General features: G+C 27.8%; 1 protein-coding gene across 3 annotated transcripts in view; it reads right to left on the bottom strand.

The window, feature by feature from the left end:
• Positions 1 to 888: 888 nt before the first annotated feature.
• LOC129968728 (anoctamin-4-like) overlaps positions 889 to 15103 on the bottom strand; it is a 255838-nt gene continuing 241623 nt past the window's right edge. For all 3 annotated transcript variants that reach the window (XM_056082911.1, XM_056082912.1, XM_056082913.1), the window contains 2 exons: positions 1877 to 1982; positions 889 to 1224 (listed from right to left, as the gene is read on the bottom strand). In XM_056082911.1, the coding sequence (XP_055938886.1) occupies positions 1024 to 1224; positions 1877 to 1982 (307 nt within the window). In that variant the 3' untranslated portion in view covers positions 889 to 1023. The remainder of the gene's footprint in view (positions 1225 to 1876; positions 1983 to 15103) is intronic.

Raw genomic sequence — 15103 nt, 5'->3', positions numbered from 1 at the left:
ATTCTCGCATAAATTAGAGGGTACCAACATTTTCAACTGATATTGCAAGCACACTGTCTTTTATATAAAATTAAAAAGATAATGAATAGTAATGGCCTATGCGAACTCAAGGAATCAAAAAACTTACGAGCTTTCTCCTTCCTTGACACCATTTGCATAGCAATCGAACATAAAATCATTATTTCTCCATAAGTTCAATTATCTGTTGGACTAAAAAAATTAAAAATGCGAATACTGCAGAAAAAATTATACAGTATTATATTCAATTTTGTTTCGAAATAAATTTTTGCCATGAGGAAAAGACTTTATGACCATGCTGTATAATTTTATATATAAGAACATTTTAATATCAAAGACCATGAATCAATTTAATCCACCCCTGCAATAAAATTTAAAATCAGTAAAGAAATAACAAAAAAGTTGAGCAAAATAAATTTTCACCTGACATTTAAAATAAATTTAAATGGGTCTGTAATATTTCAAGTTCAGTTTTCATTTAAAAAAAACATCTAGCTGATAGAATTCCAGCTCCCCTCATTTACTCCATAAAGAGGGTTAAACATAATCGAAAGACAAACAAAAACATAAATTCTTTTTTCTCTGAACACATCGTATCTTCCACTCATACACAAATGTTCCTAAGGCTTTCGGAAGCATGGACAATTATAATGTGTCGATAAATTACACACAAACTGAACTTAACAAAAAAATAAAATTGTGCAGAGGGTTCGTTTATACAAAATAAGAGATTTTTTTTCCTTGTACTGTATAACAGAACTAGCATCGTAATCGTCGAAATCGTTGCACGAGCTTGCCTTTTTCTCGTGCCATGAAATCATACTTCACTGAGCTTTGGTCCATCATGCATAATAACATTACAAGAAACTGTTTCGCGTTGACACGATCTTTAATGATCAAGGCTATACCAGTGAAATTCTGCCATGCAAACTGAGGCAGCTAAGGACGTAGAGAGTGCATCAAATGAAGATGTCCGTAAGCCAAAGAGAGAAGATGTGGTTATGGTCAGCAAGGTAGGATGGCGCTGTCACCTTCTCCCGTAAGGGTCTCATCTGTGGTCTCCAGAACTGTCCTAGCTTCTTCTGCTTCTGTCCTGTAAAGGGCCTCTCTCGCCAGGTGGCGCTTCCTCATGATCTTCTGCTGCACTGACTTGGGAATGTCGGGGATCATGTATGCTAGAATGCTGGTAATGAAGAAAACCAAATGCTAGAGAGAAAGAGGGAAGAAAAAAAAAAGAGAGATTATGTGAGATTGAATGCAATATAAAATAAAGCATTTCCTTGGACAATAGTCTTTACCATTTCAAAAAATATCTAATGATGAAATTTTAAAACTGATTGTTAAAATACTATTTGATCTATTTTATTTATTGTAGATATTTCTTCAGTTATAAATATTAATCATATTAAATGTTTAATGTATTATCAAAAAATATCTTTTTAATCATTCATTTCTTATTAATCTTGATTTAAAACTAGATGCAAGCTTTGGATGGTAACAAATATGAAACACTTCAGCAGATTGAATGGAAAATTATGACATGCTTTTAAGAATAGAAACATTATTTGGATATGCGGATGGGCCATTGTAAGTTTAGACATCTAACAGAATACTTAAACTAATCTGATTGTATTTAGTCGAAGTGAGCTTAATTTATATTATCTTTCATAAAACACTTTTATCGAGAATTTATAACATTTATGATTAGTTTGTTGACATATAATAAAAATTGAAAACTTCTTTCAACTATAAATGACGACTATAAGGAAAAATGATATTTCATAAGTTTCAGTTCTACCTCTAGTTAAAATCTATAATTTCCGAAACAAAAAAAAAAGTGTTAAAGAAAACTAATTACTTCAAAGACGACGACGAAGCTGAGCCTCGCAGCAAATATATGCCAATATCTCATGTTAAGCTGATATGGATCAGTATGATTAGGTGGATTTCTATAATCTTGATACCTAGAAAAGAAAAATAAATAAATAAATATAATCTTATGAATATTGGCTTTGCTCAAATATTGGCTCAAAGTTTTGTGTCATTCTTCGTCAATGTTTATGACTGTTATAAGAAGGAAATAGTATAAATAACGTCTACTTTAGATTTAATTATTAATACATAAATAAATCTAAAGAAGATACATCCTACCCAGGCTTGTATGGCAATCTCGAACAGTTTATGGGGTTTATAAAGGCTTCATGTTATGCCAAATGTAAAGTTTTACATTAAGGTTTAAAAAATTAAACTAATTTTTGATAACATTACTTTTTTTTTTTACAAACTTCTGTCAAATTCTTTTAGATAATTCCTGCATACGACCCTATTATATCCATTTCTAAGAAAAAGCATTGTACCTTGAGCGAATCTTGAAATTGTTCTTAAAGAAGACAAGCCGACTTTCAACTGTCATTCCAAAAGTGAATTTAATATTTTCTAAATTAGTTTTGTTCAGCTTCAAGAAAACTACATTTACATATGTCATTATCTTTCAGAGTACTTATAAATTTGCATTGTTTTCCTATAAAATCTATCGTTAATGACATTCAAAATGTAGTTTGGTCTCGTTTTATAGATCTTCTTTTCACTCAATAATTCAATTGAAGCATTGATTGATATATGTAAATGACACTTCTGTAAACCATCTTTACCTTTATAGAAAGTTTAGTTCTAAATTCACATCTGTTTTTATAGTTTCTAATTAATATTTTATGATATTGGAAGTTTTTTTCCTACTATTTATTTAAATAAAAAAAATTCATCTCCACATCTCCCAATTCTAAGAGTACTATTTCATTCCAGCTTAAGCGTGTTGCCACACTAAAATTTCTTATGCTTCTTAGTATTAGGAAAATTTTAAGAAAGCTTATTTAGAATTTAGAATTTCTAAAATAACTTTTATATTGAATATTTTAATACACGAGGTTCTCTTATCACAGTTTCATTTTCAGTTATGTCATAATATTAGTTACATCAGACAATTTTTAAATTTAATATCTGCTTAAAAAATACAGACCGCTAAAAGATTATTAAGAATAAAGGCAAGTTCATTTTTTCTCCATAAGTTATTAATATAGTTTGAAAAATGAAATTTAATTAATCTTTGAGGATAGCAACTCGGAAGCAAATGGACAAAATGATTTAGATATCTACAGTATTTTCTTTTAATAGGAGTAACAACACAAAATGAAATATTTCTTCCTATAACACAAACGTAGTTTCCTAATTTATAGAAAATTAACAATTTAATTAATTGTCACGAAATGCTAATTAAAACATTCCCATATTTCAGCATATATATCGTATTGATATTTGAGAAATTCAGAGCATTGCAAAATTTGGAGGAATCTATTCAATTATTGATTTCTATACCGTAAAATTTCTTAAGATTTTTTAAAAATATTTATATGGACAACCTACTATTCGAATTTTTACATAATTCGTTGAAGAATGAAACTAGTACTTGATTAAATTGCCATAATAAGATATTTTGCACAATAATGTGACGTTTAAGTGTGTACAAAAAATAGAAGATCTTATATGTTAAAATAATTTTTATCGTTCTGCTGATAACAATTTATTACATAAAGTGTTGCCAAATGAAAAGGAGTCTGCAATTATGTAAGAAAGAATTTTAATAATAATATTGTAATTATAGTTCATGTGGAATTGTGCAATTATAAATAATCGTCATCGACACAGAAATAATCCTAGCTTGTAGGGAGGTAGTCAATGGCTTCAGTGTAGAAACTCCTGGGATCCAGATTTTCACTTCGCCACCAATCAAGTTTTTTTGTGAATTATGTGATGAATAGTTTCGGTGTTTATCGACAGTTTAATAGAGATTTTAATAGCGAATATGACTCACTGTGTGAGAAACTAATCTTCGTATATCTCTTTCATTCTGTGAAAACATTATAAAATATGCTCTCCTTCTTCGCAAAGAAACTGAATAACTTGTTTTTGCTGATCTGGAGTAATCCATAATGTAACGAACCATGGAAACAGCTCTCCAGAAATGAAAATATCGATGCGAAACCATTGACTACAACAATTTATAACCGAGAATACCATCACGCTATCTATTGGTTGACACAATAAATGACTGGGATTCAATACAATGCCACTACAGTTAAGGTCTCCTTTTCATATGAACACATCTCATGTTTTAACAGCTGGAAAATGAATGCGATTTTAAAGAAAAATAATTTAATTACTTTTTAAATATTCTAAATTATATTTAAATATTTCCGTTTGGTCCTGAAATTAGCTGCCATGTCTGATGGCATAATATCGAGTTTGAGAATCGTAAAATTGTTCCTATGAAAGATCAATCATTCATTTGGATCTTCAGAGGATTAAATAATGTTGCATCATGTGTCATCTTTCATTTAGATTAGGTGCATTTCTTCGATTAAAATAATTTAGGGACAAATTCCATAGCACAAAACGACATAATGAAATGTGTGTAAAAGTACACTTATATAATTCAAAACCTAATTGTAATAGAATAACTCTCTTTATAGAAAGATCATTGTTATTTCAAAACTCACTAAATTTCAAAATAATGCTTAGTTTCTCGGCCATTTCTGAAACCAACATAGCAATTGCCGCTATTTATAGCCTGGAGAGGTGAGAAAGCGAACATGTTAAAAATTTCTTCTTTCTCAAGAATAAGTCTTCGTTAAACTTGAAGACTTCAAATAAAGGTTTGGCGTCCTATCCAGTCGCCAAATCGTAGAAATAACGCCAAATAAAAATTGTTGTAACAATACGTTAGAGAATGGGAATTCAAAAAATAACACGTTAGTGTTGTCCTTACCATATAATACAATCCGAAATTATGAAGTCTATCTAACAACAGTCCTCGAATAATTACATTATGGGAAATAGTTTGACTAATTAATGAATCTATTATCCAATTAGAAACTCTGACGCATCATGTTAATTCAATAAAGTTTTCTCCCAAGCTATCTTATAGTTGTGAGCCTATCGAATACAAAAATGTTGTTATAAATAAGACAGTATGTTGCAATTTTCCTAGATCTTACCAATATCAAAACTATTCATCAGTTGCTGCGTGGGCTTTATCGATCTTCATTATTATACAAGCGAGGTTACTACATATAGCATGCGTGGAGATTCTCATTCTGTGTTATTTTTGGATTCATGATTTCGGTGTAAGTTTCGAAATAATCGAGTAGGTGTTTCCTTTGAAAGAACAATTTTAGATTATGTGCAAAAACGTAACTACAGAAATATTGGAGAGGCATTTTCTCAAAGAAGATATCTTTTGAATTTTGAAATTATTTGGAAATTTGTAATGTATAGCATGGATCTTTGTGGATCGATCACGATAATTTAAGATCTTTAGCTAGCTGCTTGATCGATTAAATTTTAACTATATCATTTGTTTTTTGTTCTTCAAAAATTATTTTCTTCCTATCAGAAATTTTAAATTTTAAGTATTATTATTATATTCGGCAACTTAAAATAAATTCATGCCATTTAATATTAAATGCACATTCTTGCCAATATTCATTACTTTTTTCTTCATAAAAAGCAATAATAATAATAATAATAAAAGCATTTCTAAAATCATAAGAAAGGCTTTAAAATATATAAATTTGATATATTTTAGAATAAACATGTACAGATTTGAAATGTTTAAACGGAAATATTTGATGCACATTCCTATTATTAATTACTAGTTAACTTTGGTGACCAGATAGTTCGTCGGATACATTAATTATATTTAATTCCAATTAAATCATTTAGATATAACTTAATATCCATCATTCCGTCAAATTTTCTAGACATTAAAACTGTATTATTTTAATTGCCTTACAAACGTTCTTTTATTGTGTACATGAACCTTTCTAATATATACCAATCCTATAATATCACATTGCTATTAAAAATGTAAATGTACGGTTAATCTGTTACTAAATTTCGCATTATTGTAACCAATTCTTTATTCTTCTTATAGACTACATGGATATAAAACCGAATCCCTTTTCTTTAGTTTTTAACAATGGAAAAAAATCACACGTTTATTATAAGGTTTTATAAAATTTATTATAATGTTTCAAGAAAATATTGAAACGACTGGAATTTCAGAACAACAATTATTCTGTTGTCGGAAATGAGGCAAAAAGCAATTTTAAAAAATTGCTAAAACTTTAGGAAAAATTTGCACGACTATCAATTTAATATAATTAAAAAAAAAAAAGATAAGTTTTTTTAAAAGTTATAAAAATATTTTTTTTTCGGTCAAAATTTCGAATCATTCTTAATTAATTGAAATTTTATTTAAAATTTCAAAAAGATAGCTCTTAAGTGCACCAAATTTGATAGCTCTAGGTCAAACGGCCCTGAACAGCGGCAACACACACCCACACCACAAAGTACTATACATATTTACAACCAGTAAATATATAGCACTTCAATTAAATTCTTCTTAAAGAAATTATTATCAAATTAAATAAAAAAAGCTATTAAACTTTTTCTTAAATAAATTTATGTCATCTTAAAAAAAATCCAATTTCATTTCAAATTAGTATATTATATATATATATGCAAAAGTATTAGAATCAAGTTAATAGGAAAATCAAAAAAATCAAATAAAAATTAAACCAAAAAAATTATAAAAAATATTTAAAAAATATAAAAAAGAATTCGGCCTGAAGACTTTTTCAAGGGTCAGGCAGGGATTCAAAGAAAGGGATTTTTTCTGTGAGGAAATGCAGACATTTCTCTAATAATGATTCCTCGTGACCCGAAAATCCCCTGAAATTATGCTCAAGAGATATACCATTTTAACAGAAAGGAAAATACAAACAACAAATTAGAAGAAAATAACCACAACAAAGTAAAATTACAATAACAAAAATAACAATAAAAACAAAAAATAGCACTAAAGGAAAATTTTTTTAATATTTTTTAAGGAATTTTAAGGAATTTTTTAATATTTTTTATAATTTTTTTTGGTTTAGTTTTTATTTGATTTTTTTGATTTTCCTATTAACTTGATTCTAATACTTTTGTATCAATTCATCTGTGTTTTAGAAGTAGCTGCAATTGCGCTCTCTAAATACTATGAAGTTCTTTTTTGGTTTTAGTTTGAATAGGTAATAAATTTTAGTTGCGATTTCGAAACTGTTTTGTTTCGTTTTCATTTTAGTTTCGTTTTCAAACTATTTCTTACTTTAGATTGGTTACTTATATATATATATATATATATATATATATATATATATAGAGAGAGAGAGAGAGAGAGAGAGAGGAACTGATGTTTGTAACTGTATAAAATTATTAGAAATTTTGTAATATTTATATCTTATAGAAAATTAGAATACAAGTTTATTATAAAAGGATGGCTTTCAGATATTTAGAATCATTAAGATACAGTGTTCTCTAAATGCCTCATCTAAGCTCACGTCCTTAATTCTGATTATTGTGTTCTTGCCAAGCTGTTACTCTTCTTATGTTATTTTTTTCGCTGGCAAACCTTTCCGAAACAATGTTTTTTTTCCGGAACTGTCTTTACATAGAAGACATCTGCCAAAAATCACTCTATAATAGAATGGTTGATTCTCAACCTAAGCGAATCCTTGGGAAGGAAAGATAGAATCACCTGTCTTTCTACGTGAAATAAACAGTGCTAATAAGAGCGAAAATGATTATTGATTGAAGGGTCCGTATGCTAATGCGCTGTCAGCAATTTTGCAAAATTTAGAAGACAGTATTATTAACTACTGTTTATTTAGTTTTCATTACCATCTAAGATATGCTAAAACTTTCTATTTATACTTTCTCGTTTATGAAGAGAAAGTATTATAATCATCTTCAAAGAATTTCGATTTCGAGCTTTTGACGAATCTCCACATTTCATACCATCAGAGTACAAAATACTCATTTTTTTGTTATTACGTTATGCCTGTGTATGAAAAGGATAACTCAAAAACAGAGCGATGAAATCGAGTATACAATCCTGACAAAAAATTTATAGAGAGACTAGAATAGAACTAGAGAGAGAGAGAATAGAATTATAAATAAAATAGAAATATTATGTTTATAGAGAGAAAAATTTATAGAAATTTGGACAAAATCGGTCTAAATGTGTAGATCCGTATGCAGGTGAATGCGATAGTCCGAAAACACAAGGAGTTGTATAAATGAAATTTGGTATGCAGCTTTATCACCAGAATTATAAATGTGTATTAACTTTTGGACTGTTAAAAAAGAGGAGATGGGAGGATCATTTGTAAGTATGTCAATTTAGGGGTTTGTTTATGGAATAACTCAATATTTTAGATTAATAAGACTTGGTATGGTGTTTTGTGAGTAAAATCACAGATTTTATTCAAATTTTGATTCCAACTGAATGTTAAAAAGGCAGCCTTATGTTCTATATTAAGTACAAAACGCGCAATACTGCGCCAGTACATTGGTTTTAAGAGATATTGCCAAAAATGCATACTCCATTCTTTTCTTTGAAAGGCGAAACACGACAAAAATCGCACAACGCTGTGAAAATATACAAAAAAGTAGAGGGGAGAACGAGCAAGCTCATTTATAGGAAATGCAATAATTCGATTCATGTTCAATGCAGGGCAACCAATTAAATAATCAACTTTTGAAATTTAGCTATTGTTTAAGCTGTATAAAGGAGCATTTAAAATACTTTCTCAACAGTTTATAAGTGAACGTAGAATAATTCACTACAAAATTACTGACAAAACGGATTTTGAAGTAGGTAAAAATTTATAATTTTAACTGATGAAAAAATTTCTTGAATAAAAAAGAATCAGCAGATTTAGCTGGAAAGTTCAGAAAATTTTTAATATGATTAGAAAGAGACAGTTTTGATTTTAAATATCTTTCTGTTTCAATATTAGGTGGAATCCTGTTAAATTAAACGCAACTGAATAATATTAACAAAGACTTTAGAGCGCTATTTTCTGTTTCGTGTTATAATAAAATTACTCATTGTCTCAAAATTTTTCCAATGTCAAATAGCTGTTTTAATCTCTTAGGAGCAATAAAGCATTTGATATATTCGACGAACCTTTTGTAAATTTCTCAGAAATTTCAAAGTCAAATATTAATTAATTTATTAAAGGAATGAAATGTAAAATCTGATCGAGTGAAAAAATATTTCAAAACAATAAAAATGGAAATCTGTTTAAAAATTTCAAAAGTTTTTAAAGGATATCAAATATTTTTTTCATGTGACCGATTCTAGAACACTTCAAGCATTATGTTGTTGCAAAGAAGCATTCAAACAAATCTGAGATTTATTAATTCAGCAAAGTTTAGTTTATTTGGCACTTTTTCTATTTAGTTTATCTCTATTTTTTCCTTTAATTGTTTTTACCTCTTTTCCATTTAGTTTTTTCATTTAGTTGTTTTTAGTCACTTTTCCATTTAGTTTATTTCTTTTTTCCTTTCGTTGTTTTTAGCCCTTTTTCCATTTAGTTTATTAACACAAAAATTTTGGCGAAGGGAAAAAAAAAATAAAAATAAACGGAATTAAAATTTTAAAATGGATTGTTGAAGTTAATTTTATAAGATAATAAGTTTATTTAATGCTATCTCGAAATTGCGACAGAAAATTTTCTTTGCCATATATAATTAATCAAGTACTTTAAAAGCTTTGTTTGATGGTACAATATCGGATTTTGACTTTAAAAATTTTAACAGTGGTAAATCCTTTTGAAAAAAAGGAGTTTACTATTTGTAGCCGTTGCAGAATTGAAATATTGTTACATGATAATAACTTAGAGCTGATTCGCTGATTTTACTTTCGTTTGGTTTGAATTGCATTATTCGTACTGCTCTGTCCGCAAAAGAATTTACATGAAGCAATTTTCTGAAAGGCCGCAGATCTTAAAAACATCATCATATTAAAAAGAATACTTAGTGTATTATTTGCTTTTTCATTAAATTTATTACCTCATTTCTAAATAAAGTTGCATGTAAACAGCATAAGATATTGTTGTAAAAGGAAGATCTGCACATAGTTAAAATTAAAGGTAAAATGTTAAAATGGCTCAGAGGTAAAGTACGCGCTTGGAAAACACAAGGTCGGGGATTCGAATCCCAGCCAAAATGTATTCATTTAAAGATTGAATTTGAATTTCTCATTATTCGTTTGTTAATGTTCTAGAACTTTTTATAATTCTAGTTTATTCTGTAAAGGTATAAATTCTGAGTTTCACAAGAAGTGGAGTCAATTCTTCGCCTGCATGTTACGAGTTGGTAAAAGCTAATAAACCTGATATAGTGTTACTTTATGGCAGTATTCTTTTCATTTTCGTGACAATATATATCAACAAAGTTTGTTATCTTTTTTGATAATATCAAGTTTACACATTCATAAAATCATATTTTAAAATGCAAAATGCTTCAGTCAAGTTTTAAGCAAAATATACTAAGTCATGAAAATGAAATATTTTTGAAATATAAATTTGATTTTTTGAATTTAACTATCATTTGAAAACCTATTCCACAATTAAACAGACTACTGAACATTTAAATTGAGATTGGATGGTAAAAATGTAATGCATTAACCGTTATGGAATAAATTTTGAGGAATTTAAATAATTTTTTTAAAAAATCGCATGAAAATAAAATTTGCATCATATAAAAATTATATTTTAAAATTTTAAATTAATACAAAAGTATATTTGTATAGTAAAATATTCCAAAGCTATAAATGAAAAAGTTAACATTTCGGTGAAATCTTTATTAGTGAATATCATAGTATTAAAAAACTCCTTCTTAGTATATCTAATAACCAAGAAACAGCTAGAATAGGTGTCACTTAATCCAATATTACAACCTGCAGAGCGGTTTGAATTATCTCTGTAAGCTAGTTAAATAATAGCCCACACAGAGAGACTAATATCTAAATTATAAAGCATTATAACTTCTGTTTATGTAAAATGCGTTTTAAGGAATATTAAAATGATGCAACATGATGATGAATATATTAAAATTTTTCTTCCGACATTAAAAATAAATAAATTCTCATTTTTTGACATGCTCTTAAGAATTCGCATAATTATTTGAAAAACTTTTACTTTACAACTCAATTATTTCTGATAGAAACATAGTGCAGGAAATTTATAGCGCGAAGATCTTCATAAAGTCAGGTTTTCAAACAAAAGATAACATGAAATGTTTAAAAAAATGTGACAAAAAAATCGACCTCTTATCCAATTATTTTTTCAAAAGCAGAACAAAGATTTCTCTTTCTTCCTTTCTTTTTATCAAACTGAAGTGATAAGAACCTTTCATTTTTTCTATGAAGATTTCCCATTTTTTTCTCCATTAGCAAATGAAAATGACTCCTCTATCTATAAAACATATTTCCCAAACAAAGGCGCCATTTTGCTCTAAAAATCAACGGCGTGAAAGACAAGTTTTTAGCTAAGAGAACAACTAACGTCAGTTTTTCTAAAATTGGCATTACGGCTATAATAAATGTCCGGTGATTAATTCGCTCCATTTGCATATGAAAACTTCAACAGAAAAGTAGGAAAAAACAGTTCTGCTAAAAACATTTAATGTCGCACACCTCAGCGAGTATTAATGGAAGCTTCATGGCTAAGTAGTGTTTATCTCTTCCATGAATAATTTCGAATCATTAACATCTTCCATTAAAAAAAATCACACACAAAAAAGGCATGAAAGGAAGGATTTATAGTAATTCTAAAAAAGGAAAGAGCACTAAAATTCTTTTATAAAATGAAGTCTACAATTTTGTTTTTTTTTAAAAGAGGTATGTTATGGGAAAAAAAGAAAAAGGGTAAAAGTAAAATATCAGTGTCCTCTTCTTTAAATAAAGAGAATTTCATATTTTTTTACGAAGTTTTTTCATAATTTGTAATAATCCTGAGAGTATATCAGGTTGAAATTCATTGGTAGTTCATTCCTTTTGGAACTGAGTTATAAAATATAGATCATGCTATTAAAATACCATCAATATAATATCAGATAAATACCAATACCAATAAAATAATAGATAGTTTTTATTTTGGCTATCATTTTACAGAAAAGAATTCTGATTTTAAATTAAAAGAGTATAAAATAAAATCTAGTTATAACTGTAAGTGATAAAAATAAGCAAAATTATAGAAGCTTGTTACTATATTTATGCATTTCTATTAAAAAAAAGTTACTATATCTTGTTTTCTGCAAAAAAAAAAAAAAAAAAATTTGATGAAAGAAAAAATTTCAATTTTTTTTAAAAAAAAAAAGACTTTTTAAAAGAAATATAAGAACTTTGGTCTAAAATCTTCTTTCCGAAAAGATAAAGGAAATCCTTGAAGAAATTAAAATTCTGTTCAATCTTTTTCATGAAAACTCAGTACAAAATTTACTGATATAAATCCAAGATTCTACATGGGTAAAGAAAAAAAAATAATCAGATACCCGAATTCTATAAAAAGGAGAAAGAAATAATTAAAAATGAAAATTGGGTATTTAAAGAAATATGCTGTCGATTTGTACACTAAGAGCTAACACACATTTTGAAATTTTCCAACACAAAAATTTGCACTATTATAAAACTGCTATGATTAAAAGGACAATTTTTAAAAACATTTTTGAAAGGATATAAAAATTATCACAGTTCAATAATATTTTCGGGTGGAAAAAGGCTACTTCTCTACTGAATATAAAATATTAAATCTTTCATACTGTAAACGATAAAGCATTTAAATGCCATTTAAGTCTGCGGGAACCTAACTTGATAAAATTTAAACTTTAAGAAAAAACCTATCAAACTATTTCAATATTATTTTTACCTAAGAAAATATACAGAATAAGAATTTGTAAGCAATAGTTATTTTATTCTTATGTATGAAACCATGTTGATAATATTTGCTCCAAAATGTAACCAATATTTATATTTAATAAAATTATTTTTAAATTTTATATCGTTCTAAATGAAAAGAAAAGCTATTAATTAATAATAAAAGTTAAACGTCTATTCGATGCTGCATTTACTAAGCGAATTTAAATTAAATGGAATCCATTAAAAATAAATTAGTTTTGCTTCAAGTAAACTTGTTACGTTCGTGTTAAGAATAGAAATAGGCGCAATTGTCGAAGTAGAAACAATTTAATGCATTATTATGCAGTAGTTATTTTCTTTTCTTTTTTTCTTTCTCTCTTTCATTTTTTAAGTGTTCGGGAACACTCGCAATTAATTATTTACCGACTTAAAGAAAAGCGAATTTGCATTCTAATGAAATTTTAAAGTCTTTGTCAACTAAGAAGATATCTCAAAGGTTTTTATTAGATAAATTTTTTTATGTACGTCTATGCTGAAAAAAGTAAATAATCAAATTTACTGCGAGAAAGATTCAAAGTGTAAGAAAACAACAACAACAACAACAACGACTGTAGATTAAAAATGTTCTTCATGAGACTCTTTTGTTTTAAATTAATTTTCAAAGCTCCTGACTTTGACAACAATTATGACTAATTATGCATAAAACAGAGAGAAATTCCATATAGTATTCCATATTCTTTCACTTATAACTAATCGCTAAAGGCGACCAGCTGGTTCACTAGCAATATTGTTTATATTTGTTTTCAGATGAATCATTCATATGGTTCGTCAAATTGTTTGATATTAAAGTTCTTTTTTTTAATTGTCTTAATTTAGTTCTATTTATTTTGTAAATGAACCTTTCTGATGGTGATAGTCCTATTACATCATAGGGCTACTAAAAACGGATATATAGCGTTCATCTACCTTCTAAATTACGTGATATTGTAATTTCACTTCTTTTATAAGTCTTGTGAGCTACACAAACATGGACATTAAAAAGAATTTTTTTTTATTTAGCTTTCAATAATGAAAAAAAAGTCTAACGATTATTAAATTGGTATCATTAAAAAAAGCAATTTTTTTATATTTTAAAACGGTGTAAAATTTGTTTTTAAACAGTAAAAATTTAGGAAGCCATCGCGGCAAAACGTCAAAATTTGACCTAATTTTTTATTAATTAAAATTTTAATCAAAAATTTAAAAAAATCGCTCTGAAGTGCACATTTTTATTCTCTAAGATATACTTGTGCCAAATTGGTAGCTTCAGGTTAAACGGTCTGACCTTTATGTACAGCGACAACAAACGCACATTATTATTAATATAGAATACGATTTGCCTTCCCACATAAAATTCTATTTTATATAGCTAATGCAAATGTGAATGGCATTCACTTTTCTCAGAAAAAACTCTGTTTTTAGGTAAAGAAAGAGGTGAAGAAATCTTAATAAAACGTTGAAATTTCACCTTTCCCTTTTATTTTGAAAAAAAAAAAAAAAAATTGCGTCTATTACTTCGCCATAACGTTAGCAGTATTATTATTAGTACCATCATCACGTTTCTATTCTTGATTGAAATACATTTGTGAATTTAAATAGAAGAATTAAGAAAGTCCTACTGTAGAGGAGATATGTATATCAATTAAAATTGGGACTTGAGTTCGAAGTACTAACAATCGAAGTGCATTGCACCCTTTTTTATCGTCTGAGAGCGCTAAGGTCTCGGTTTTGGGGTTGGAAATCTTCAGATTCGAAACCTGATTTCTCTGAAGATCCGCCGTGTATATAGGTCTGGTATATTTTAAATCTGATGGCCTGGACTATTAATCTGTGGTGCTGAAGATTGGAGAAAGGCGTGCCAACTCAGATGTCGTTCTCGTCTTTTGATTGGGATTCAAAATTACGATTTCAAAATAGCCTTTGTGCTGATTTAAAACAGCACGTTAATAGAAGTAAATTAAATTAAATTGAATTGAATTTACCATCGGGTGCTTAAGACTTTCCTAAATTTTTCTTTGCAAGTCGCTATTTCTAGTAGGATTAGAAGTACAGCAATATTGATAATAATTATGCGTAATTATTTTTGTCACTTTACATTTTGAATAAATCAGAGAGGTAGAATTTTTTAAAAACTTTTAAAACATTTTTATTTAAGTTGATTCATTTCATGCTTATGATGATGGGGTTTTGTAATCGATTTTTCATGTTATTTATTCTCGATAACAACTTACCATTTTAACG

The sequence above is a fragment of the Argiope bruennichi genome, chromosome 5 (genome assembly GCF_947563725.1).
Source record: "Argiope bruennichi chromosome 5, qqArgBrue1.1, whole genome shotgun sequence".
In the NCBI taxonomy this organism is placed as follows: Eukaryota; Metazoa; Arthropoda; class Arachnida; order Araneae; family Araneidae; genus Argiope; species Argiope bruennichi.
Note: the sequence above shows the minus strand (reverse complement) of the source record. Positions and strands in the feature narration are given on the sequence as shown.